The following is a 24,829-nucleotide window of genomic DNA, read 5'->3' on the forward strand; positions in this document are numbered from 1 at the left end:
TATAGAACATTTTGAGCAACAGCTACGGTCCAGTTCCCATTCACAGTACTTGTAGTGCAATGCACTAACAGGGCCAAATAGTTCTCTATCCATAAAAGTATTTTTACTCCTGATCTTGTGATCAACAATTTTAGATATATTTTATACAAAAAGTATATATGAACACGAGGCACCTCCCTAAGTAAAGGAGTAAACCTATATAAAAAACACGGCATTTCTTCTGATGTACAGTACCTTTCAAATTGTAGCAATTTGACACAAATCACTAAACAAAATATTTTCTAAAACGCAAAACAAAACAAAACAAAAAAACCACTGTTGCACGAAACCCACCAAGAATTCCATAATGGCAGGCATGCAACAGGTTTCCTAAAGTCCTGGTTAAAAGGTTAAAATAAAAAGGATCTAAAACATTTTCCAAATTATACAAATTCAAGTGCTATCTATAGTGGTCATTTATCATATTGAGAGAAAAATTACTCGGAGTTTCTCTCATACTATCCTCCCTTTTTATTAATATTTAATGAAATAAACTAACATTATAAGTGGTTGTGCACAGATTGTCTGTCTATAACACATCGACGAATATTCACTACCTTCATATTAACATTAGTGTGTTGATCTTTCAAAAAATAAATTGAAAAAATAAACTGCAACTATCATTAAAGTGCTTGTTGTATAATTTTTTTAAAAAATAATAAAGAATAGAGGAATGTGGATATTCTTGTAAACATCCTAGATGTTTATCAAGTTGCCCAACGAACCACGCGTGGAAAAAATATGGACATCTTTGAAGTGACTGTAGTATAGAACATCCCAGAACTGGGAAATTAGTCTATATGAACAAACTGATGTTATGGCAAATACTAAAAATTAGTACAATCCAGCCAATATACACTACATGTTTGCTCTTATACATTCATTTGTAATAAGTTTAAAACAGTATATAACAACAATTGCCAAAGTAGGATATCACAAAAAAAAGTCAGAGCTGTTAGCAATTAGCACTATCAGGGAGGAACAGTACGATGAGCTCTCTGAAGATGATTTCCTAAATGAGGAACAAAAGTCTTCTTCCAAAGCTGTTGTTTGTCAAGTTGCCTCTGTATGGGTTTTTTTTAAGTTCAGAAAGTTCGTATCAAACCTCAATTGCATAAGATAAGCACAGTTAACTGCTAATTTAGAAGCACAAGTGCATTTCAGCTACAGCAGTGTTTTGGGAGGAGGCACTAACTACATGCAGTCAGAATGGATGTAATTTAGTAAGAAAACAACAGCTTATGAAGATATTTCCTCCTTATAGTACCATTATCAAGATATTAGCAGTTCCAACACCACATTAAAGTCTTTTTCATGCAAATGAACTCCAAATTTTCCGAACATCACTTGAACCTATCTGAGAAGAAATGGGAATAAATTAATACTTTGCATTTACCAGTACAATCCTTTCTTAAATTACACAATATAAATAACTCATAAGCTCAAATTTTTAATTTACCATCAAAATACAAAAGGCCTCTTGAAATCACCATAATTCAAGGTCCAGCTCAGCTCATTTTTTGAAGTTCCATCCCATTTAACCCAGATTTGCTAGGAAGCCACATGTTTCACATTATGTTTTAACATAACTAGGTAGCAATTCACTACAAAAGCTAAACTCAAATCAAATTACCTTCTGGGATACAGAATTTCAGAGTAAAAAGATGGAATAAGGCACATATAACTTGGTTTTCTTTTCACCAAATATGCTAGAAGGATATTTCTGAATAAAGATGTTAAAAACTCTTATAGGTATCACTAACGTCTCTCCAGTTCATTTTTGTACAATCCCCAAACCTTCAGGCATCACTCAGTCATTCTGTAATACAAAATTATCACTTATGTCTATAATTTCCCTTTTTTAAAGGTTCTCTTAAAAATCAGACCCTCTCTAATCCTTAAAACGAAGGCAACAGAAAACTAAGAAAATACAAATACAAATCCCCCAAGTGTAAAAAAAATCCCAGCGTTCTGTAGAGGCAGAAATTAAGAAAACTCTTGGCCAGAGTTGTATAAATATCTAGGCTAAAACAAACAAAAAAAATTATGAGGTTCAAACATTTTAAAAAATGAATCACCAGAAGTCTCCAAACTTGTGCTTATATAAATAAGTACTACAAGGATCAAATCCTAAATCTGACAATTTTTAGAAGTGTCCTTAGGATCCTAACTCCAACTCATTTTAAACCAAAGAAATTAAGCACCCAAATTACATTCAAAGAAACTGTTCTATGCCTTTCTGTGGACAGAACACAGACAATACACATTATATATACATATTTATAAAATAATAATTCTAATATGTCCATAGAGAAATTTTCTGCCAACAGCTTTTACCATGGTACTTTTAGTGCTTCTTCAGTGAGGTTACTGAGGTGTTCATTAACAGGCTACGTTTATTCAAATGAACCAAAGGCACTGATAATTTGAAAACATGCTATTTTAGAAACATCCTTACATTAGCTTGATTACAATAGATGCCTTAAGGCAATTTAAAGTCAACTCGGTACAGCTTAATCTATATTCTACTCCAACTTCCTGCTATGATAAATTTAGAAATTAACTCTTTTCCTAAACTCTTAAAAAAAAAAAAATAAATAAAAATTAAGAAACAATTCAGACATATATCACAGTATTTAAACTGCTAAAGCTGCTATGGAACTATATGTTTTTGGCAATATATCAACAACAGAACATAAAAGGTAGTGCTTTCTGTTTTGTTTGGGGAAAAAAAAAAAAAAAGACAAAACACTATATTTTCCTCACCAGACAACAGCTTTAGATCTTGTACTTCTGCCTTTGGTTTTGTTTTCTTCAGGTGAATGAGATACATTCGCCTTGTGGGTTTTCTTATGATGTTCTAGAAAAGCTTTTCTGGCAAACGCTTTCCCACACTTATTGCATCGGTGAAGAGAAAAGTTTTTTGTTACTTTTACTTCAATGCCAACATCAGCTCCTTCATACTTTTTATTGGGCGAATTAGAGGTGACATCGTGTTTTGAACCAATCTGTTTTGTTTCATCCCTCTGAGGGCCTCTTTTTGTCACCTTATTTAGAACCAGATCAATTGGCTTTTTTATTGCTCTAATTTCTAAACTTGCAGTTATTTTCCCAAGGTAGCGTGGTGACTTTTTATGAACTACAGTTATATGCCTTATCACATCACGTTTGCGACGTGTTTCATAAGAGCAGAGAGGACACCTGTAGTATTTAACATAAATGTTATTTCCATCTGTGTGTAATTCAATGTGCTTTGTCAAGTTCTGTTTCGAAGTAAATTGGCGTTTACAGAGTTTACAGTAAAGCTGCTTGAAGTCAAAGCCAGCTGAAAGTTTTGGCTTCCTGGTTTTTTGCTGGCCACCTGCAGCAGATGCATTGGTTGACTTAGAAGTTGATTTAGTAGTTGATTTACAGGTTGATTTAGTGGTTGACTTAGAGGTTGATTTAGGGTTTTCAGAGTCCTGTTTAACTTTATTTTTCTGTGCTGACGGTGTGTTCTTTTTCTCATTTGAATGATTTGTTCCCTTTAATTCATTCTGTGGAGAAAGAGCGATGGAAGGGGGCGAAGGTTCTACAGAATCTGCTGGTTCAACTTTTAGTTTTATTTCTGTTCCATTGGCAGTATTGTTGGGCCCTTTCTCTCTTTTAGAGTTCTTTCCAGAAAGAGTTATCTTGTGAACAATTTGCATGTGCCTTTTCAGCATTATTTGTGAACTATATTTTCTCTTGCACAGAAGGCATTTGCATGCAGTTAAATTGTATTCAGCCTTTGAAGACGACTTTTGTTTTCGGGTCTTAAAAGATTTTTTAGCAGAAACTGTATCCAAGAACAAAGGTTGCCCAGGCTTTGTAGCTATATCAGGAGTAATGGAATCCCTTCTTAATCCTCTATGGACTTCATCAAAATGCCTTCTTACGTTGGCTTTTGTGGCAAATGATTTATAACATACAGGACAACTTCTACCTAATGCTACAAGAACGTTCTTATTTCGGCCTTTTGCGGAGCACAGATTTGGTTTCTTTTTTGTTTCTATGTACTTCTTCAGCTCCTCCATCTTTTTTTTGTGTACTTTTCTAATATGCCGGCGAACACTGCGTCTAGAATGAAATTCTTTTCTACAAAGACAACAAACCAACTGGTGGCCAAAATCAAAATTATCCAAAGAGTCCACTTCAGGTGTTACTGCTGGGGGCTGCTCTTCAGGAGTAGGGATCACCTTGTTTGTAACAGGATCAGCAGGAGGTAATTCCACAGTCTCCCCAACCGGAGCCGGAGCTGAAACAGCCTTGGATGGTTCAGTGCTGGGTTCCTGTACTGGTACTGGAGCTTGATCAGGAGCACTACTACTTTCTGTGTTCTCATCTGGGCTATCAGTCCTTGACACATACTGAAATACAGCATTCTGATTCGTTTCTATAGGGTCTAATCTAACTATATATTCTTGCTTATCTACTCTTGGATAGATTGCTTCCAGGAGGTCACTTATGGCTTGACTCTGTTTATCATTTATATCTGGAAGGTCTGGAGGGAAAAAAAAAAGCAAAGACATTTTTAAACGATTTGGCAACTTGAATTAAGTTTCACAAAACTCAAAGTGTCAATTCAGACACCAAACATGCACCATTGTTACTATTTTTCTGATCTTTCACACAGAAAGGCTTTGAGTAATCATTTTTAATATATAAGTATAAGCAACACTCTTAGTAGAAGCCGACTGTGGAATTACATCCTTCCAGTATGCTAATGTGGAAGCCACCTAAGCTAAAAACTAGTTTGCTTCAAATTAAATTGTTCTCTAGAAGTCAATATCAATTGCAAAACTAAGGACATAAGATTGTGCTTGTTCTTAGGTGTGCAGCTAATCTGAAATATAATTAAAAACCAATTTTCCTACTGCTGGAAACAGGCATCCTCAATAAATTAACCCAATTCTGGAAACAAGCTCTTTGCCATGAACTCTGAACAGTCCCTTAAGAGCCAACGAAATGTCTGCGTAACCTGAGCATTGTGTGAGGACAGATGTAGATGAGACAGAACTTAACTTCTGGGGCAGCGAAAACTGTTAGGACTACCAAAACGCTTGAGAGACTTAGTAACAAATGTAAGGACAAAAAAATCCTGTATTATTTTAGAATTTTTTTTTTCCCCTACTAATTTCTCAAAAGAATTCTGTGAAAGAATTTACTTCAAGAAATGACTCCACTGAGCTTCTCCGAAAGTTCATATTATGGTCTGCCCTGAAAATGAGTTGAAACAGACAAAAAAAAAAAAAAAAAGCAAGATAAGAAAATACAGTGGTTCTCCTTTATTAGCCTAAGCAAAAAAGAAAACATTGCAAGTGTTAAGTTTGCCCTTGAAGTACTGTTTTAATATACTTACTCTCAAAAAAGTTCATTCCGATGATTTTGAACCATTTACATCATTGGCTACTGCAAAGATGTTACATGTATTGTATTTTTTAAAAGCAAAAGTACCAATAATCTTACTGCCTTTTTTTTTTTTTTTTTCCCCTCGTGAGAGAGATATCCTAAAGGTTTTGTATTATGAAATGAAAAATGAGATTTAATAAAAAAAAAAAAATAAAAAATGCCATTTGCTTACAAGCTACTGATGATATCACAACCCTGAGAAACATTCTGTTTTTAAATGCCAACTAAGTTCAATGATCTGGTTTCCAGCATTGCAGGCTAAACATCAGCACTGGCACAACTAAAACCCCCATGCACTAACGTAAAAACATGAGGTACTGAGATGATACCATTTGAAATTCTCCAAAATGATTTGAAGATCTCCTTCAAGGCAGCAACTTAATTCAGAGCATCTAGTATTATTTTTTTCATCTGGAGAACATAGCATTATCATTTTCATTTGTACCCTTCCTAGTGAACAGTGAACTCTATCAGCCAAGCAGCCAATTAAAGGAAAGCTAGCCAACAGCTAGACTGGAAGTTTACTCAGGTTAATCTTATTTTGCTTAGACATTCCTGAATTTAAGTCACATGTACTTATAATTCCATAGTTTTTGAAATATTGAGGTACAAAGACACTAACTAAGGAAGAAAAATCATCATCACACCAATGCTGATGAAGACAACAAAGACAACCATGATAACAAAAGCAGCTTTACAAACCACTTTAGATGCTGGCACATTTCTCAGTTACTCAGCTTTACTGACATCAACAAATCATTATCACTTGAAATGAATCTTTAATAGTTTGTTGTTGGTGGTTTTTTTTTTTTTTTGCAAATACATTCATTTTTTTCCTTTTAATCACTTTTAATAATAAAGTTTACTCTCTACAAAAAAGAACGTGGGCTAGACATGATCACAAAAATGCCCCAAGAATATAGAATAGAATAGTTCAGTCGGAAAGGACCTTCAAGTCCAACTGCCTGAGCACATCAGGGCTAACCAAAAGTTAAAACATGTCATTAAGGGGTATTGTTCAAATGCCTCCTGAATGCTGACAGCCTTGGGGACATCAGCTACTTGTCTATCAAGCATGAGAGATGTTTGACCACCCTCATGGTAAAGAAATTTTTCCTAATGTCTGGTCTGAACTTCCCTGGTGCGGTTTTGTGCTGTTCCCAGGCATCCTGTTTGGTTCCCAGAGGGAAGATGGAGGTGAAGTGATGAGAAATGAATACAGTATAACTGAAGAAAATGTCTTCAAAAAGGGTGATTTCTCAGTCTGTGTTTCATGACTAACAATGAAGGATTGTATCTGTGATTACCAAATACTTCCCAAGTGCAGGAAAAAATGACACACATCACCCACATCACTCTGCATGATCCAGCCAAACTCTTTTTGAACTCTACTGATATAAAACCAAAGTGCCTGCTTAGATTCAAGCTTTTCTATGAGACTCAGTTTCTCAGATCATGGTGAGCTTTTCATTATCTTCCAGAAGGAAAAGAAACCAAAGGAAAAAAAAGTGGAAGAATTAAAAAGAATTAAAAATCATTAACAGTGGCATCTTTTGTTAAAGCACTGGACCTATATTCTTGTCTGATTATATTCGTTTGATTATTTTATGGGTCTGTGCTGTTAGTGCATATTCATTCAGCACTGTAGCTTCTTTTCTACCATAAAGGTTATCAACATACGTTACCATTTAAATTTAATTCCACATCAGTTTTCTGCATCTTGCTTCTTGTGCATTTGTACGAATGGTACAAAAAGGGAAATTTCTCAATTTCAGGTGGCTTTATTAGATATTACAATTAGGAAAACTTACTATCATCCATCTGAAGACTTGGAGGACAATAAAACTTTTTATGAGTAATTAAATTTGGTAATCCCCTGAAGAGACTCCGGCACAATTTACACTCAAAAATGGTGTCCACATCTTTCAACAAGATATGCTTAAGTTGTTTAGTTCCTGTAATAAAAGAAACATTATACTTAAGGAAGGTTTTCCGATCATTTTTTAACTCGCATCATCACATGAAAGCAAAAGCATTTTATAAGACAACAATCATATCAGCATTTCATCTTGCATAAATGCTATTTCACTGCACAGTTTATGATATGTAATCACCTTCCATTATGAAAATAAGCCTACTTTGAAATAAATACATAAAAATTAAAGTTTACACATATTACAGTTTATTTACAGCGAACAAACAGAACGACTTGGACCAAAAACCAACAGCTAACATTAATAAGGATTCCATGGTACAATATTTGGTTGCTGTAATACAATTTTCTAGGAGGAGGGAATAAGCACCTAGAGACTTTAAAAAAGCTCATCATGTTAAGAAAGCAATAAAAATGCAGCTATTTCACATAATAAATTATGAGGTAAGGAAAAAAAAAAACAACAGAGTGTAAGAACGAAGCACAAAGAGCTAACATCAGTGTTACTACATCCAGGCATGTGATACAAGATAAAAGCGATCGTACTTATGGAAGAAAATAGAACTGGAGACATATTTTTAGCCTGCAAAAAGAATAAAATAACTTAGAAAATTTTCCCTTAAAACACACATTGCTCAACAAAATGTGCAGGTTTTCCAAACTACTGTATACATATGCATTGTATATTCAAAAATAAAATATCCAAACATGCAAGGATAAGTCTCATCTAGAACTGTAGGTTTTCCAGCTCCTGCCTTGCTTAAACTTTGAATCTTTTGTTTACATTACACTTCAAATCCATTCCTTCATTTCACATCTTGGTAAAACTATGAACATAATGTCCACAATGAGCAATGAATCACTGAATGATGAATACTTACCATGCCAAACCAGAAGAAAACGCTGGCTACACAAATTCAGCTAATTGCTCTAACTTGATTTTATTTTTAATAGAGGAACAAAACAAAACTAATCTAAATTAGTCAAAACAGCAAAACTATAATGAAAGTTGGCAAAGTATCAACTGTGTAACAGTCAACTAAGAAACAGTAAAAATGGCATCTAGATATACTTTTCCAGCTGAAGCAGAAGCTCAAGGTTTTGGTCAACGTGGACAACAAAGGATTCCATTTAAAGATCAAACTTAGTCACACTGCAGAATTATGTTCTAAACAAAAAGCTTCTTCAAATATAAATAATTCCATAATTGTTCTTCAATGTGAACAGACCTTATCTAGTTAGTTTTCTATTTCTTGGCCTAATAATGCTATAAATCTTTTTATAACTGCATTTTAGTAAAGCACAATACCTTCTCCAGGTGCTTAAAACCAGGACCCAAACTTGACTACCTGAGGCTACCATCCAATTTTTTTCTCTGCCCATGCCTTCCCTGAGCCACTGCCTTATGTTCTTGTCTTTTTCTCTCACTGCTCTTCCCCTCAAGCGTTATCAATCTTCACCTGACCTGCATTTTTACAGACAACAGACCAGTGGAAAAAAACTTGCATTTATTGAAAAATCCCAAATTTGAGAACTGCATGAAGTTCCCCCTAAGGACACGTTATTTACTGAAATCTCACCCACAAATACTTCAATGCCTGCATGTAAAGAAAATAACATGAAAACACAGCTGAACAGAACTGAACATGCTCCATGTAGATGAAATTCCAATAAGTCACTATCTATAATCCAAATAAAAGGCCTCAAGCTTGGTGTCAGTACACCATGAAATAAAATTTGACTTGTGCTGTCAGTGCATATCCTAGACACAAGTATACCCTTCGAATGGAAAAAAGTCATCTAGTTTACCTCTCCTTCCTAACCAATCCTTCAATCCCTCTCTTCCACCCCTCTCTCATGTAATAATGAAAGTTCTCTACCCCTCAGTACTGAAGGACTGTCTAATTCAATTTATCAGCCTTAAGAATTTTGAGGGCTTATATTAGAGGTCAGACTAGATGATGCAGTGGTTCCTCTGGCTTCAAATCTTTCTTATGCTTAAGAGTTAAAGACTTAATGGGTCCTTGTGGATTATACAGTAGACCCTTCCAAACTCCTGAGTTTGGAAGAGAAAATAAGTTAAAGCAACCATTGGTTTTGTTGACTCATCAGGCAGAGAAAAAGCAAGCATCTGCACACTCTTCACCAGCTACCGATTGTGGCGAGAAGCAGTCAGTTTTCCACCAGCATATGCTTCCTCCAGCTTATCATAGCTTTATTTCATAGTTGCATTTCATTGGGGCAAGCAATGATGTAGCTGTAGATGTAGGTGACAGAATGCATCACTACCAAAAGAAACTGATACAGAGTATCAGTCACTGCAAACAATTCCCTGGCAGAAACAGCCAAGGCTAGGCCCTCAGCAAGCAATTTCACTTTCCACAAAAATCTCAGCAGTTCACTTTCTCATAGGAGAACATTCTATCCTACAACAGCATTACAGAAGTCCAGAACTTCAAGGCCAGGCTGGATGCGGTTCTGGGCAGCCCGGTCTGGTGGTTGGCAACCCTGCACATAGGAAGGGGGGTTGAAACTGGATGATCATTGTGGTCCTTATCAACCAAGCCATTCTGTGATTCATTCTAAGATTCATATAAGAACGCTGTTTACCATATTATGATTTTGTTGCATTTGAATCTAGCATAATTAGAAAGGAGTTACTAATTAATTTGTTATCCTTAACGCTCTTTAAGACTGGAGAAGCCTTCTGCTAAAATTGCTTTCACGGTTACGGCTTTAAGCTCTGTTTCTTTAACGTTCCTTTAAGAATCGAAAGAGCTCCTTAGCAAAATGAAAAGCTGTGTGTTCAAAACTAACTTGCAAAATCTTGGTCCAAGTCATTTTGCCTTCTGTACAACTGCCACGAAGACAACAAGGTAAGCTATCAATTAACAAATGCCAGAAAGGACAATCTAGAAGCTGCCTTGAGACAGACAACTTGCAGTTTGTACTAGTGCCAACTGAAATACCATTAGCCTCCTTCAAGTCAAAGGGCCCTGACACACATAGTTGAGGCTTTATGCCAATTTCATTCAAGCACTCACACTTATAAATAAAGTTGCTAATGATGACTCTCATATCCAGTTTTCTTTTTTATATGAAGTTTTTAAATGCAGGTGGAGAACATACCCAACACTATGTCATTCTACAAAACTCAGACCAGACACACACCCCACTGCATACCAGCAATGACTTACATGTGAAACAACTACTTCATAGACATAAAGCTCTGTTGCTTTATATAAAATCTTTTTATGTAACTACTTAAAAGCACAAACTCAGTGTTCTTGCACTAAGTTTGCTCTGCCACGTCAGAATCGTAGAACCAGCTTGAAAGCATTACAGGTTTCAATCACCCTTGGTACGCTCATCCAAACACTCAGCTGTTATTCTTAGGTTCACTGCTATGAATTGCAACTCCAAAAAAGAGTCAAGGAACACCATAAAAGTAATGTGATACAGCAGTACTAAAAAGTTCAAGGCAAATACTGAATTTTGTCTGCCACTCAAGAGTTTTAGTATGAATTCATTAATAACAGCTGGAGGGATGACATAAAGCAGAAGAACAAGCTATTTCTTAAGGAAAAAAAAAAAAAGGTTTTGAAAGATGATTATACAGCAGGAGTTATAACTTGACCAGCGTACATGAAAATGCAGACAAAAAGAAATATCACTTTATACCAAAAACCCATCCATATTTTACAAATATGTAGAAAGTCAGGTGTTGATTTTTTGTTTTGTTTAAATATACACTAAATCTACCCTAAATAAATAACTGTTAAAATAAGGTAATAAAACTCTTTTCTAAGAATTAAGCCACGGCTTTATACCTGATCGAAAACACTCGATGATTTGCTGAATACCAGATTTTGATGTTTGCAAAGGCTGCTGTAATAATGGAGGATCACCAGGTTCCAATATATGCACTGAAATACATAAAAGATAGTAAGTCATTTGAGAAAGCAAAGATGATTGTTATTAAATTATAGATTTTCAAAGCATAGAATAAGCTAGCTAAAGTGAAAGGCCAAGAATGCAGTACAAGCTGTCTTAGGCAAAAATTCTCATCAACAGTGAATTAAAAAATAATAATATAATAAGATAGTGACTGTTCCAGACATGACACCTTCTGAGAGTATGCTGTCATCTTGATTAGTCAAAGCAAGAACGTACTCAAAGCTGTGAGTATCAAACATAAACATACTGAACCATGCTGGCTCATCAGAAGTTTCCATCAGTTAAGGCAGCTCCCCAAAACAGCCTACCTGACTCCCATCGTTCAAACCAAAACAACAAAGCAGATGTACAAAAAATTACCAAACACATCTCTTCTGAACGTACTACATTCAGTGCTGTCACTACACCCTGAATTCACATCCATTCCACCATGACCAGAACAAAGCACAAGCATATCTAGCTAGTATGGTCCAAAGACAGGTACCATAATAGTTTTCACAATAAAACTGCATTTTAAAAATGCTTCTGGTTCAAGCAAACTGCAGAAGTAACAATTTGAAGTCTCATGTTACACTGGAATCTTCATAAAACCTATTGTAAGATTTACCCAGCAAAAAGATTATCAACTTATTCTGATACACAGCACTCACGCACACAGAATTAACAGCATTCTGTTGCTGTATATTCAAAAACCAACCAAGCCTTGCTCAGATGGAATACCAAATTTACACAAATACCAGCACTTACTCTAGCACAAGTTCGCAAAAATCACGTTAGTCATCTTTGTTATTAGCAAAACTAAACTCGTAGCTCCTCCGTTGGCTCCTCCGTTGCCCATTCTATGACGCAATTAGACCATTTTTAGGTCTCCATTTCTAATGCCAGCACAAAGCAGCTCTACGAAATTTATGTTTTAGTAAGGAGCACTAACAGCACTGTGAAAATCTATTTAGGTTTACCAACTGCAAATAGAGTAAATGCAGGAAATGCAGGATGTAAGGTTATAAGTAAATTCAAGCTGAAAAGAACATCAGAAAGAAAAAGCAGTCTAAGAAAGGAATGATAAAATGAACACACCACACGACTGTGCTGACCCCATAATATACTGTTATATATGAACACGTAACAACCATTACAAATCAGTTATTTGTTTAGGGATTTCTAACACAATGACATATTGTAGTCTACCAGCCCATTCCATCTTCTTCAAAATAGTGTACTTTGGGTTGCATGCTGCCCCTAACATGCATATGCAACAGCCACTGACATCAAGGAGCGACATACATGAAGCAGGCATCACACATCACTGTTATTTGTAGGGCAAGAAAAGTATTTTAGCCTTTATAAAACACGAGAACAACTCAAAGCCATTTCATCTTAAAAGCAAAAAGTGTTTCTTCTAGCTGAACAGTATCTTCTCTCAAATTACAGTTAATTAAAGCAGTATAATCAAGCTTCCACACGCAGACTTTCAAGTACTAATTCCAAAAAAAGATGCCTTTCTTTTTCATATACAAGTGAAAGCATCCAAATAACAAATTATACAGAAAGGCAAGAAGAAAAGAACCAGGTTTACTTTTAGACTACCAATTGTAACAACGGGCATAACAATTACAGAAAATCAAGCGAGCTAGCTGAAACTTTCAAGCACTTTCTACTGGCAGCATCTCCTGTGTCACACAGCAATGGGATGCAGACAGGAGGTTTAGGACTTCCAGGGTTTCCCCCCCACCTTGACAAGAAGATCCTTGTGCTCATCTGAGCTCACCAGAGGAGGGTGAAAGTAAAGGGATACTCAAAAAATGCAAGAGATCGCCAGAAACGTCATTTAACAAGAAAAGAAACTAAAGACAGACCAAGACACTCCACTTCTCAAAACAAGAACACTTGGAATCTTTACGTGTTTTCTCGCCTGCTTCTGACAGGCACGCGGCGCCCACCTGGAGCCACGGGTTACAACGAGGCACCCCACAGGATCCGAGGAGTTACATTGAGCAGGTTGAACTCGAGGGTACTTAAGGACAGCTCCAGCAGAATCCAGAGCCGCGGCACGCCCCGGCCGCCCCCCGACGACGCACAGCTGTCACCCCCCGGGCTCCCGCAGCTCCGCACGGCCGCCCCCGCGCCGTACCTGGCTCGCAGCAGCCGTGGTGGTGGTGCTCCGTCTGACAGCACTTGTCCCGCAGAGGCATTTTCCGTGCGCACGACCCGCGGTCCTTCTACATGCAGCGGCTCGCTCCTGCCGAAACGAGCAGACGGCCGTCAGCTCCGCGGAGCGAAAGGGCGAACGCCGCGCACCCGGCTCCGCGGCGGCCCCGCGCGCTCGGCCTTCCATTGTTTGCAGCGGCTCTCCCGGAGCGCACGGCCCCGCCGCTCCCGCGCGGCCCGGCCCGCTCCAGCCCCGCGCCCGCCCGCCGCCACCTGCGCCCCGGCCGCCCTTCCTTCCTTCCCTCCTTCCCGCCCGCCCTCCTCCTCCTTCTCCTCCTCCTCCTCTCCCCTCAGCCGCGCTCGCAGCCCCGCGCCGCTCCCCACCGCCACCTCGCAACTCCCGCGCGACGGAGGGAGCGGAACCGCGACGCCGGCAGCTCGCCGGGCCGGGCCGGGCGTGAGGGAACGGAGAGGGAGCACCGCGGAGCCGCGGCCGGGAGAGCCCGCCGGGCCGCCACGCGCCAGCCGCGGGGAGGAAGGGACGGGCGGGCGGGCGGCAGGTGACAGCGGGCGCCGAACGCCGCCGGCGGCAGCGGCAGGGAGCGGCGGGCAGACCGCCGCGGGACCGCCGCTCGCCGTCCCCTACCTGGGAGCGGACGGGCGGCCTCCCCCGCCCCGAACTCCACTTTATTCGCCCCTGTCCCGCCAGAGCGGCGGCCGCTGACCCCGGAGCCGGATGGGCACAGGGGCAGGAAGTGACTGCGGCCGTGGCGGCGAGGGGCCGCGCGGCGCGCAGTGCGCAGGCGCCTCTCGCCCGCCGCTCCCCCGCCCGTGCCGCACAGGTGCCGGGCGGCGGCGCGCGGCCGTTGGCGCCGGGCTGCGGCGGGAGCAGCTCGGCGGCCGAGGGAGTCCGGCGTCTTTTCCGCCGCAGGGGCTACGCGGCGGCGCTCCGGCGTGCCGCCGTCCGGACATTGGCGGGAGCAGCCGCCGTCGCTCGCGATGGTGCCGCTGCCCTGTCGCAGCCCGGCCCGCGTCGTTTGAAAAAGTTGTTGTTGCGGTTGAGTTGCCGAGAAGCGGCGTGAATCGATGTTTTCCACGCCTGGAGGACGGATTAATTCTCTGAGAGGTTTCCGCGATGTGCATTCCAAACCTCGGCAACGGGAGATTGGAATTGGGTTCGTTGATTTTTGCCAAAGGAAAAAGTTTGTCAAACGAGTGAGACTTCTTCCTCGTCATGGAAACCTTCCTTTGCGTAAGGAAAATCATTTGTTAGGAAATGCGAGAAATAAACGCATCGTTACAGGAAAATCGCTGAGGGATGGTACCGCTGTGGAAATGATGGGCCAGGCTTCGGCTTGTGGTGCAATTGCTGCAGAGGCAGGATTCACGGCTTCAGACAGTTCAAAGTCGAGCCTGCTGTCCATGCCATGCCTCGGTTATGCTGCTCTTCACGGCAGCCTCTGGGAGTTTTTGCCATCTCCAGCCACCGTGTGTAAGCAGTGCAGTCTTTTTATTAAATGCGGGTTCTGTATTTAATAACAGATCTCCAGGAGCTCATCTGTTTCTGAAGCACTAGGAGGCAAAATTGAAGCCCTGCGAAGTCCATTTGGGTTTTGATTAATGAACTTGAGGCACCCTACATTTCAGAGAACAGTCTGAGCAGTCTCGTGTCAGGAAGGATCCCAGCAGACATCAGCTGAAACCTTCACGCTACTCATTCAAAGACGGGTCTTGGTGTATATCCAGAAGTGCTCTTGATGAGCTTAGCTACATCCAGAGCTCTGCTGCATTTTCACACAGACAGGAAAAAGGTTGAACTTCACCCAACCGTGTCACTGCGGTCAGCCCACACACAGCACACTTGGGTAAAACTGCACTGCTCGTGGGTAACAAAGTGCCAAGAACACAGCCCTCAACTCCTTTTCTGTGCAACTGCCCCCTGACAGCAGCATTTGCCCAAGAAGTAATGAACTTAAAGAATTAACAACCCCCACCTCCTAGGAGAGGTCAATATCTGCTTGAAAATAAAATAATCTCCTATTCTTGCAGTGCCACTGGATACAAGTGTCAAAAGAGGAGGATCCTTTTGTCTTAAATGCAGATTCATAACTTTGTATCCTAATCTTAAGATCAGAAAAAAAATGGATGGTGTTGCCTGCTTGTATGAATCTGTATCTAAGCTGTCATACTTACAATTTTTTTTCTGGCTGGAAGGTGCTCATTTGTACATTGTTACATTTAACTCATTACATAGTTCATAAATTAATCAATTAGAATGGTTAAGCAAACACACCCAAGCTTTGATCAGTCAGATAGCCAGCCCAGTGCAAAACGCCTGTTACAAGCTAACAACACACTGCTGCAGCTGGCAATGCAACAGGGTAAATGGGAGCCCACATTCAATTTCAGTTTCGTTGTTTAATTGAAAAATAAGCAGATGATGTTTCCTGACTTTGATGACAAGAAAACAACAAGAAAGACATGGAGATTTTGGAAAGGGTCCAGAGGAGGGCGACTAAGATGATCAGGGGGCTAGAGCACCTCCCCTATGAGGACAGGCTGAGGGAGTTGGGCTTGTTCAGCCTGGAGAAGAGAAGGCTGCGGGGCGACCTCATTGCAGCCTATCAATACCTGAAGGGAACCTACACCCAGGAGGGGAGTAAACTCTTCATAAGGGCTGACAATAGCAGGACTAGGGGAAATGGATCCAAGTTGAAGGAGGGAAGATTTAGGTTGGATGTTAGGGGGAAGTTCTTTACGAGGAGAGTGGTTAGGCCCTGGAACGGGCTGCCCAGGGAGGTTGTGGATGCCCCATCCCTGGACGTGTTCAAGGCCAGGTTGGACGGGGTCCTGGGCAACCTGATCTAAATGTGTATGTTTGGTGGCCCTGCTAGGCAGGGGGGTTGGAACTACATGATCCTTGAGGTCCCTTCCAACCCGGGTGATTCTGTGATTCTGTGATTCTGTGATGATATAGCAGCACTGTAGGTTTTGGTAGATCTGTGAGCACGTCCCAAACAGTACGCCTAGGCAGCTAAGCCATGGGGCAGTCCAGGCTGCTAAGTCTCTTTTGGTGTTTTTTTCTCTGACTTCCTTATGACAAACTTATATAGCCAAGCATAACAAAAGAAAGAATAGTATAAGCTTTGTTACTGCTGTTTCCTACCACAGCACCTAAGTTGCTGCTGCTATACTGCATTCTCCAGGTTTGCCCACTTTTGCTTTTTAAACTTGAAGGGACAGAGCCTCAGGTAATGACAATCTAAACATTAGATTACGAGTGCTGTATTTTCTCTTGAACATCCCTCTTAACACTTCAAGTAACAAAATATGACATTCAGATCATTTTTCTGACTTGTCAGGTGCTGTTTATAAGTCCTGAAAATTCATAATAGATTTTCTCAAATTATTCTACACTTAATTGCTGTTTGTGAGCAAACCAGCACTTTTATTTGGACCACTGCAGTCTCAAATGAAGCACTTGTCATTCATAATTTTTTTTCTATTTATACCTGAGAGAGCCAATACACTTTTAGCATCCAAAGCATCTTATGGCAATGACTTCTGCAAAATTAAGTACTTGTGGATTTCTTTATGTGTCAAATATGCTTCCTGATAAATTGGTTGCCTACTATTTCCTGTAGGAGTTCCTGCCAAAATTATTAATGAAATATTCTTGCAAGAATCAGTAGAAAAAGGAAACCACAGATATTCTACTTAACAATATGTTCAGGAGCCCTCCGTAGTGCCTAAGATTTTATTCTATCCCAGCTGAGTTGCTGGTTATGCAAACTGGGAGTTCTGGTTTAATTAATCTTCCTGTGCATTGAAGCTGTCCTGGCTGCCATTCTCCATGGTTTTGGTAGTTCTGTGGTATCATTTGTAAGGGGAAATCTTTAAAAATATGTATGGTATCCAAAGAACACTCATTTCTCAGCTAAACCACTCATATTGTTAAAAAGCACAGAAGCTCTTCCATATAACATAGAGAAGAATAAAAATCCTCTTTATTCATTTCATGTAAATTCTAGACATAAAATAAGTTACTGGGTGGGTTTTTTGAGCTTTTCTCCTCTGAGAAATGTTCTCAGGATAACCTTTAGGCTTTTAAACAGCATCTCTGTTTATTGCCTTTTACATGATATGGAGCTGGGGACATGTTTAGATCTGAGAGTTCTGTTACAACTTGATCAAATTCTTTTAAAAGTGTTTCTCTTATGGTTAATGGCTTTGAGAAATCCAAAATTCAGAGCAATTTCTCTTAGGTACTGGATTGTGTTTCCAAGATGTATAATGAGCTATTCTAGCAAGGGAGGTATGTTTTAGTAGAGGATGTTGAAGCATTATTTCAAATAGTTTTTTAAGTAGGTTTAGTGTCCACTGAGAGGTTTTGTTCTGCCAAAGGGCTGGTAGCAACACCTGCTGAGATATCTTGCCATCTGTTTATACATCCAAGAGCCGTAAGATTGGATTAGTAAAACTTTTGCTCATATCCTGTGACCACCATTTTTTTTCTGTATTTTGGATGAAGCACCTAACTTCACAATAGCTTTCCCTACAAGAAAGTAATTCTACATTGGAATGAACTACACTGAGCCGAGTTCAGCTTTGCAGAGATGAAGGTAGAGTTCATAAATTCTGAAGATCTCTCACAAAACGTACTCTAGTCAAACAGTATCATGGATCCCAGTCATAAAATGTTTTACTGCATATGCAGATATTCTAGCATTCCTTAATACATTGCTCTTCATTTGTATTACTGACTTGGTGTGGCCTCATATGCTGTTCTTACTGATGGCATCTTCGATGAACTGTTCATTAACTCCAGATTAAACAAATTTTAGACATGGAAGTCTGAGAACAATTCAGACTGTTTCAAGCACATTAAGGCTCCTTTGTTAGTGTCTCTGCATCCATGATGGCCAGATGGGTGGAACATTCACCAAGGAAGAAGAAGACCTTGATTTCTAAATCCTAAACTACAAGTTAGAGACCCCTTTTGTTAAGCACAAGGCACAGTTCAATCAGGAATGCAGGAGCTAGGGGGCTAAAAAGAGACTAACAAAGACAGGCTGAATCTATTGAGAATGCGATTAACTTGGAGAGGGGGAAAACAATACTGAGATCTGCTTGCAATTCCCAGTGCTGTTTATTTATTTATATCCACTGATGCTTAAATGGGAAATGCATAAACAAGTCTTTAGAGCACAGACATGTTGACTTTCAGATAAAGGTGGGATCATTGAGACAACTCTTTGTCTTGGATCAGTCACTATGAAAAAGTACATTAAGAGTTTTCATGCACTACAAGTGAACTAGTTATCCCCATAACATAGCTCAGATACAACTTGCTTACAGTATTCCCAGTTTTAAACTGCATATATTTGTACAGTCCTGCTTTTGATGAGATCCCAAAATTAAACTAATTTATATTTGCATCAATTCTACATATTAATGATTGCAAAGTTTACACTACCCTTATACCTTAGCCTTGGTAGAATCTTACAGACATTCTAGATATATTCTAGATATTCTAAACCTTCTGAATCTTAGTCAATACATACTCCAGTCTAACAAGCAGCTGCATGCTCTGTTCCCCAGTTAACACAAAGCTTCATTACCCTTTGGGATAAAAATAAACTGCTATGTGTATTATCTTACCCATAATTCATTTATTTACAGAGTTAGTGAAACTCATAATTAACTAGACCTCTCATGGGGTCTAATTTCCTTCTGTTCTTTCTGGCACACTGGTATAAAGTTCAGCAAACAGAACAATTTGCAATGCATCTCTCCCCTAGGAGACTCATGTCATCGTCTGATCACAGGTTCAACCTCTTTTATTTTTTCCTTTGTGCCCTTCAGCTCAGATTCCTGGTTGCACAGTGATCCAACTTCGCATGGAGGCATGAAAGAATTCTACCATAGAATTACATTATTGGACATTCATAATCCTTGAGGTCCCTTCGAATCCTGGCTATTCTGTGATTCTGTGATCACGGCTTTCTTTTGGCTTTTGTGGCTTGGACAGGTACACTGCTGGGCAAAGAACTGGCCCAGAGAATGGTGGCAAATGCAATTAAATTCAGCTGGTAACAAGTCATGAGTGCTGTTCCTCAGGGATTGGTATTAGGGCCTGTCCTGTTTAATATGAAGAGACCGCACTCTCATTAGGTTTGCAGATGAAACCAAGTTTGGAGGAAGTGTTAATGTGCCTGAAGGCCCTTCAGAGGAATATGGACAGGCTGGACGGCTGGGCTGAGGCCAGTGAGATGAAGTTCAACAAGACCAAGTGCCAGGTCCTGCACTTTGATCACAACAACCCTAGGCAGTGCTACAGTTTTGGGAGGGAATGGCTGGAATACTGTGCAGAGGAAAAGAACTTGGGGGTGCTGGACAACACTCAGCTGAACATGAGCCAGCAGTGTGCCCAGCCATGAAGACCAATGTCATCCTGGCTTGTATCACAAATAGTGTAGTAAGCAGGAGCAGAGAGGTGATCATGTCCCTGCACTCAGCTCTGGCGAGCCACATCTTGAGTACTGTGGTTAGTTTTGAGCTCCTTACTACAAGAAAGACATGGAGGTCCTGGAACATGTCCAGAGAAGGGCAACAAAGCTTGTGAGACAGTTTGGAATATAAGACTTATAAGCAGCGGCTGATGGAACTGGGATTGTTTAGTCTGGAGAATAGCAGCCTTAGGGAAGACCTCATTGCCCTCTACAAGTAACTGAAGGGAAACTGTGGCAGGTGGGAGTCAGCCTCTTCTCTCGTGAAACCAGCAATAGGATGAGAGGGGATGGCCTCTAGTAGCACCAGGGGAGATTCAGGTTGGATACTAGGAAAAATTTCTTCTCCAAAAGAGTGGTCAAGCACTGGAATGGGCTGCCCAGGGAGGTGGTTGTGTTACTGTCCCTGGAGGTATTCAAGAAATGTGTAGGTGTGATACTAAGGAATGTGGTTCAGTGGGCAATATCGGTGGTAGGTGGACAGTTGGACAAGATGATCTTAGAGGTCTTTTCCAACCTTAATTCTATGATTCTAATTCTACTTAGCTTGTGATTACAGTGTATTCCTGGAAAGCATGCACAGGTGGTTCAGGTTAAAGCAGGAATGCATGAGGATTAGAATCCAGATTTCCCATTTTACTGCTACACCCTCTTATGACAATGCTTTCTGGCAGAAGAGTTCTGTAGCATACAAAGTAAACACTTTTTGGAAGAAAAAATAATATACAGTGGGGAACAACTGAGGGGAAAATCTCCACCATACTGCAGTGGACAAGAAGGAGACACTGAAGACATTCTGAATTACCAGATCACTGTGGTCAGTAATCCTCTTTTACACAAGAAACAAGGAAGAAAAAGCATAACTGCATTGAAGACATAGCTTAGTTTATGAGTGGGACTTGGCACATGTCTACTTCCGCACTGCAAACCTACTTCCATTGTCCAAGAAGTTCTGTTATTTTTCTCTCCTCCTTATGGATTTCTAGCAGATACAGCATGATTTTCAACTTAAAAATGATCTATTTCACATAGGTTTCTTTATAAAAGCTGTTGGAGAAGGTCCAGAGGAGAGCCACAAAGATGATCAGAGGGCTGGAGCACCTGCCGTACAAAGACAGGCTGAGGGAGCTGGGTTTGTTCAGCCTGGAGAAAAGAAGGCTGCAGGGTGACCTCACTGCAGCTTTTCAGTACCTAAAGGGAGCCTACAAACAGGAGGGGAATCAACTCTTTGAAAGAGTAGATAACAGCGGGATAAGGGGAAATGGTTTTGAGGGAGGGAAGATTTAGGATGGATGTCAGGGGGAAATTCTTTACAGAGAGTGTGGTGAGGTGCTGGAGCAGGCTGCCCAGAGAGGTTGTGGATGCCCTGTCCCTGGAGGTGTTCAAGGCCAGGTTGGATGGGGCCTGGGCAGCCTGGTTGAATGGGGAGTTTGGTGGCCCTGCATGTGGCAGGGGGGTTGGAGATTCATGATCCTTGAGGTCCCTTCCAACCTGGGCCATTCTGTGATTCTGTGTGAAAAAAAATCATTCTGTATAAACAGTCTTCCCTTTTTACTTTTAGTTCCTCTTTATAAAAAAAAAATTAACCTTATCAAATACATTAGGAAGCATGAAAGACTTGCTTACACTATTATAAACTGAATTTACATCTTCTTACCACATTCAGTTTTCAGTCCAGTGATTTTTTCCTTGCACAGTCTTCCTATAGAAGGAAAATAAAGTTAATTTAATTCATGTTTTCATCCTTGATTAACCTGATAAATAGAAAATATATATATGCAACACAGTGAGATGCATACTTCCATAAATTTAATTGAGATATATATTTTAAGAGTTAAAAGGGTTAAGAGGAGGGTCACAAAGCTGATCAGAGAGCTGGAGCACCTCTCCTATGAAGACTGACTGAAGGAGCTGGACTTGTTCAGTCTGGAGAAGAGAAGGCTGCAGGGAGACCTCATTGTGGTCTTCCAGTATTTAAATGGGGATTATAAACAGGACAGAAAACAATTTCTTACACGGGTAGATAGTGATAGAAAAAGGGGGAATTATTTTGAACTAAAGGAAGGAAGATTTAGATTAGACACCAGGGGGATTTTTTTCACTGAGAGGATGGTGAGGTGCTGGAACATATTGCCCAGTTTTTGGATGCCCCCTCCCTGTGTGTGTTCGAGATCAGGTTGGATGGGCCCCTTGGCAACCTGATCTAGTACTTGATCTAGTGGCTGGCAACACTGCCTGAGGCAGGAAGGTTGAAACCTGATGATCCTTGAGGTCCCTTCCAACTCAAGCCATTCTATGATTCTGTGATTTATGGTGTAGACTAAGAAATGGAGGAAAATACATTTGGATAAGTAATATGGAGCAGAATGCACACCTGGTCCGGTAAGCTGAGTCACAAAGTGATTATGTCTTGTACCATGTAGTGTACATAAAAATTATCATACCCATGAATATAGTCAGGTTTGCAATCAGTATAAAGCATAAACAGCTGTCTCTTTCTTCTGTGGCTGACAGCAAAAGATATAGACAAGAGAATGAAGAAGAGAGAGGAGAGGAAAAATTAGAATTCTAAATTGTTTCAGTGGAAAAAAAAATATTCCTAAACTTATCCTTAAACACGATCATAAGAGAAAGGTATCAGAGAAAATCAGACATGGAAAAAGTTGTTTTTCTTTGTGTGCTTAGAAAATAAGTGTGTATACATACATTTGCAGTCCTATGCATATAGAATCATAGAATCACAGAATGGTTTGGGTTGAAAGGGACTTTTAGGGTCATCTAGTTCCATCCCACTGCTATAGGCAGGGATGCTACGGTCAGGTACAGAGACCCCTCTAGATCAGATATAGTGTGGGATGATTGTGGGAATCAGGCAAGATAGCTTGGAGTAATAGCAAAGTAAGAAAAATGTATTTGGGAGTTATTTTGAAGAAGGAAATGTAAATAGATTTATGAGAAGAGGGGCGAAAGAATTTTGAAAAGGGATATTCAGATGCAGTAGCTTAAAATTAATGCAAAAAAGACAGGCAGAAGAAGCATAACTGAAAAAAGGTAAGAAGAGGTAGGAAGTCAAGGAACAGTGAACAAGCAGTAGAATGTATGCAGCCAAGTTTCCTGTGGTTTTGTAACTTGGAATAAGACTATCTTATGTGCTTATTATTTTCTGAGGATTTGCAGTAAAAGGAAACAAGTAGTATAAGCATAAACGTAGGCCATAGGTCTAATTAGAGCAAATCCACAAACAATAAGATTATTTCTACTAAAAAGGAAAATACAGTTTTCATGAGCTTATTCATAAAGTATGTGCATCCTTTAGTATATCAAGTTGCATACTGCAGGATAATGGCAAACTTCTGAATTTTGTTAAGGAAATTCTGATTTCATTACCAAATTTGCAAGATATTACTCAACATCAAGTAACAAATACGAGATGTCGAAGGAAAAACCATGAAAACAAACAAACAAAAAAGCTGAATTTCAAAACAATGCTATCAAAAATCCTAAGGACAAGAATTTGTAGAAATCCAGTATATAAACTAGCTAAATACAATTATCCCAGTCAGCAAAAAAATGCTATTTCATATAAAGAAGGACAACAAATTCTAAACTACGTGATGAAAGAAAAATGGAAGAGTGCATTGCCTACCAATAACAGATAGCTGATAAGCCAGCCTACGTGTGTCTAAGAGAGAACAAGAGTTAATGGAATCTTCTCTTTTGGATGGAAGTTAAGCAGTATCCTTTATGTATACAGTACATGTCCAAACAAATGAGCTGAACTGCATCTCTGCCCTCAGTGGAAGACTGCTTGGCTCCATTCACTTGTTGTAACACTGAGACCTTGAGCACTCCCAGAACTGGCTGAAATTTTCAAGAAGGTTCCAAGGAAATTGCAAGGCTCAGAATGACAGAAAGTACAACTAAGTAAATCTTGCTTCCTGAACAAGGGAGGCTAGAAGTATAAAAAAGCAAAAAGAGATGAAATTAATTCAAGTAGACAGTTGACTGCCACTACATTAAAGCTAAACACAGTTTGCATTTGGACTGCAGTTTAAATTGGCTTCTCGGATAGCAGTACATGGCATGTCTAATTTGGACTAGAAGGCCAAAATAAAGGACACTTCTGTTGAAATAAAGTCAGTGACAATGAAAAAAAGATACAAATTGGGAGGTACAAAGCAAAACAAACCTGGACAAAAGAGATTGTGAAACAAGTGTGACAGAAAGGATTGTCACAAGGCTGTTTCTATTTCAGTGTTCAAAATCCATTAATGCATAAGAAATAATACACTAAAAAAGTCAAGCAGCGGAAGATTTAGAAGTGATGGCAGAAGTGTTATTCAGCAATAAGAGAAGCAGGCAGTTACGTCAAGAAACAATTTCAGCAGCCTCCTCTCAGGTTGGAAACACAGCAATGACAAATAGTGTCAAGGAATCAAACCTCAAACACAAAGTGAATCCTTATAATGAGCAGGGCTCACCTGCTCTGATGCCAACATACTGTGTCTCTCTCTAACTTTTTGTCAGTATCTGTATGGCTTCCAAGCTAATGAAATTTAACTGAAATGAGACTGACACAGGATATTTTGGCAAAGGACACTTTAACAGAGGATATTTTGACTGGGAAGGAGGACATAATGACAGTTGCTCAAACTCTTCTTATCCCACAGCTTTTCCCATTTTTTTTAATGTATTAAAGAAAAGGTTTTGTATTTTATTCATGCATCAGCTCAGAACACTTTTCTAATACTCACAAATAAATTATGATGCGATGTTTAATTGGCCACTCAAAACATATTGTCTGCCAGCATAC

At 39.8% G+C, this 24,829-nt stretch overlaps 1 protein-coding gene across 1 annotated transcript; it reads right to left on the minus strand.

Annotated features, from left to right (window-relative positions):
• Nucleotides 1-2,801: 2,801 nt before the first annotated feature.
• ZNF800 (zinc finger protein 800) lies at nt 2,802-13,551 on the minus strand (the record flags this gene model as incomplete). The annotated part of the gene is made up of 4 exons (XM_079546283.1): nt 2,802-4,561; nt 7,281-7,424; nt 11,233-11,328; nt 13,491-13,551. The coding sequence occupies 4 exons, from the start codon at nt 13,549-13,551 to the stop codon at nt 2,802-2,804; spliced, it is 2,061 nt and encodes a 686-aa protein (XP_079402409.1).
• Nucleotides 13,552-24,829: the final 11,278 nt, after the last annotated feature.

This window comes from Tetrao urogallus, assembly GCF_951394365.1.
Source record: "Tetrao urogallus genome assembly, chromosome: 1".
In the NCBI taxonomy this organism is placed as follows: domain Eukaryota; kingdom Metazoa; phylum Chordata; class Aves; order Galliformes; family Phasianidae; genus Tetrao; species Tetrao urogallus.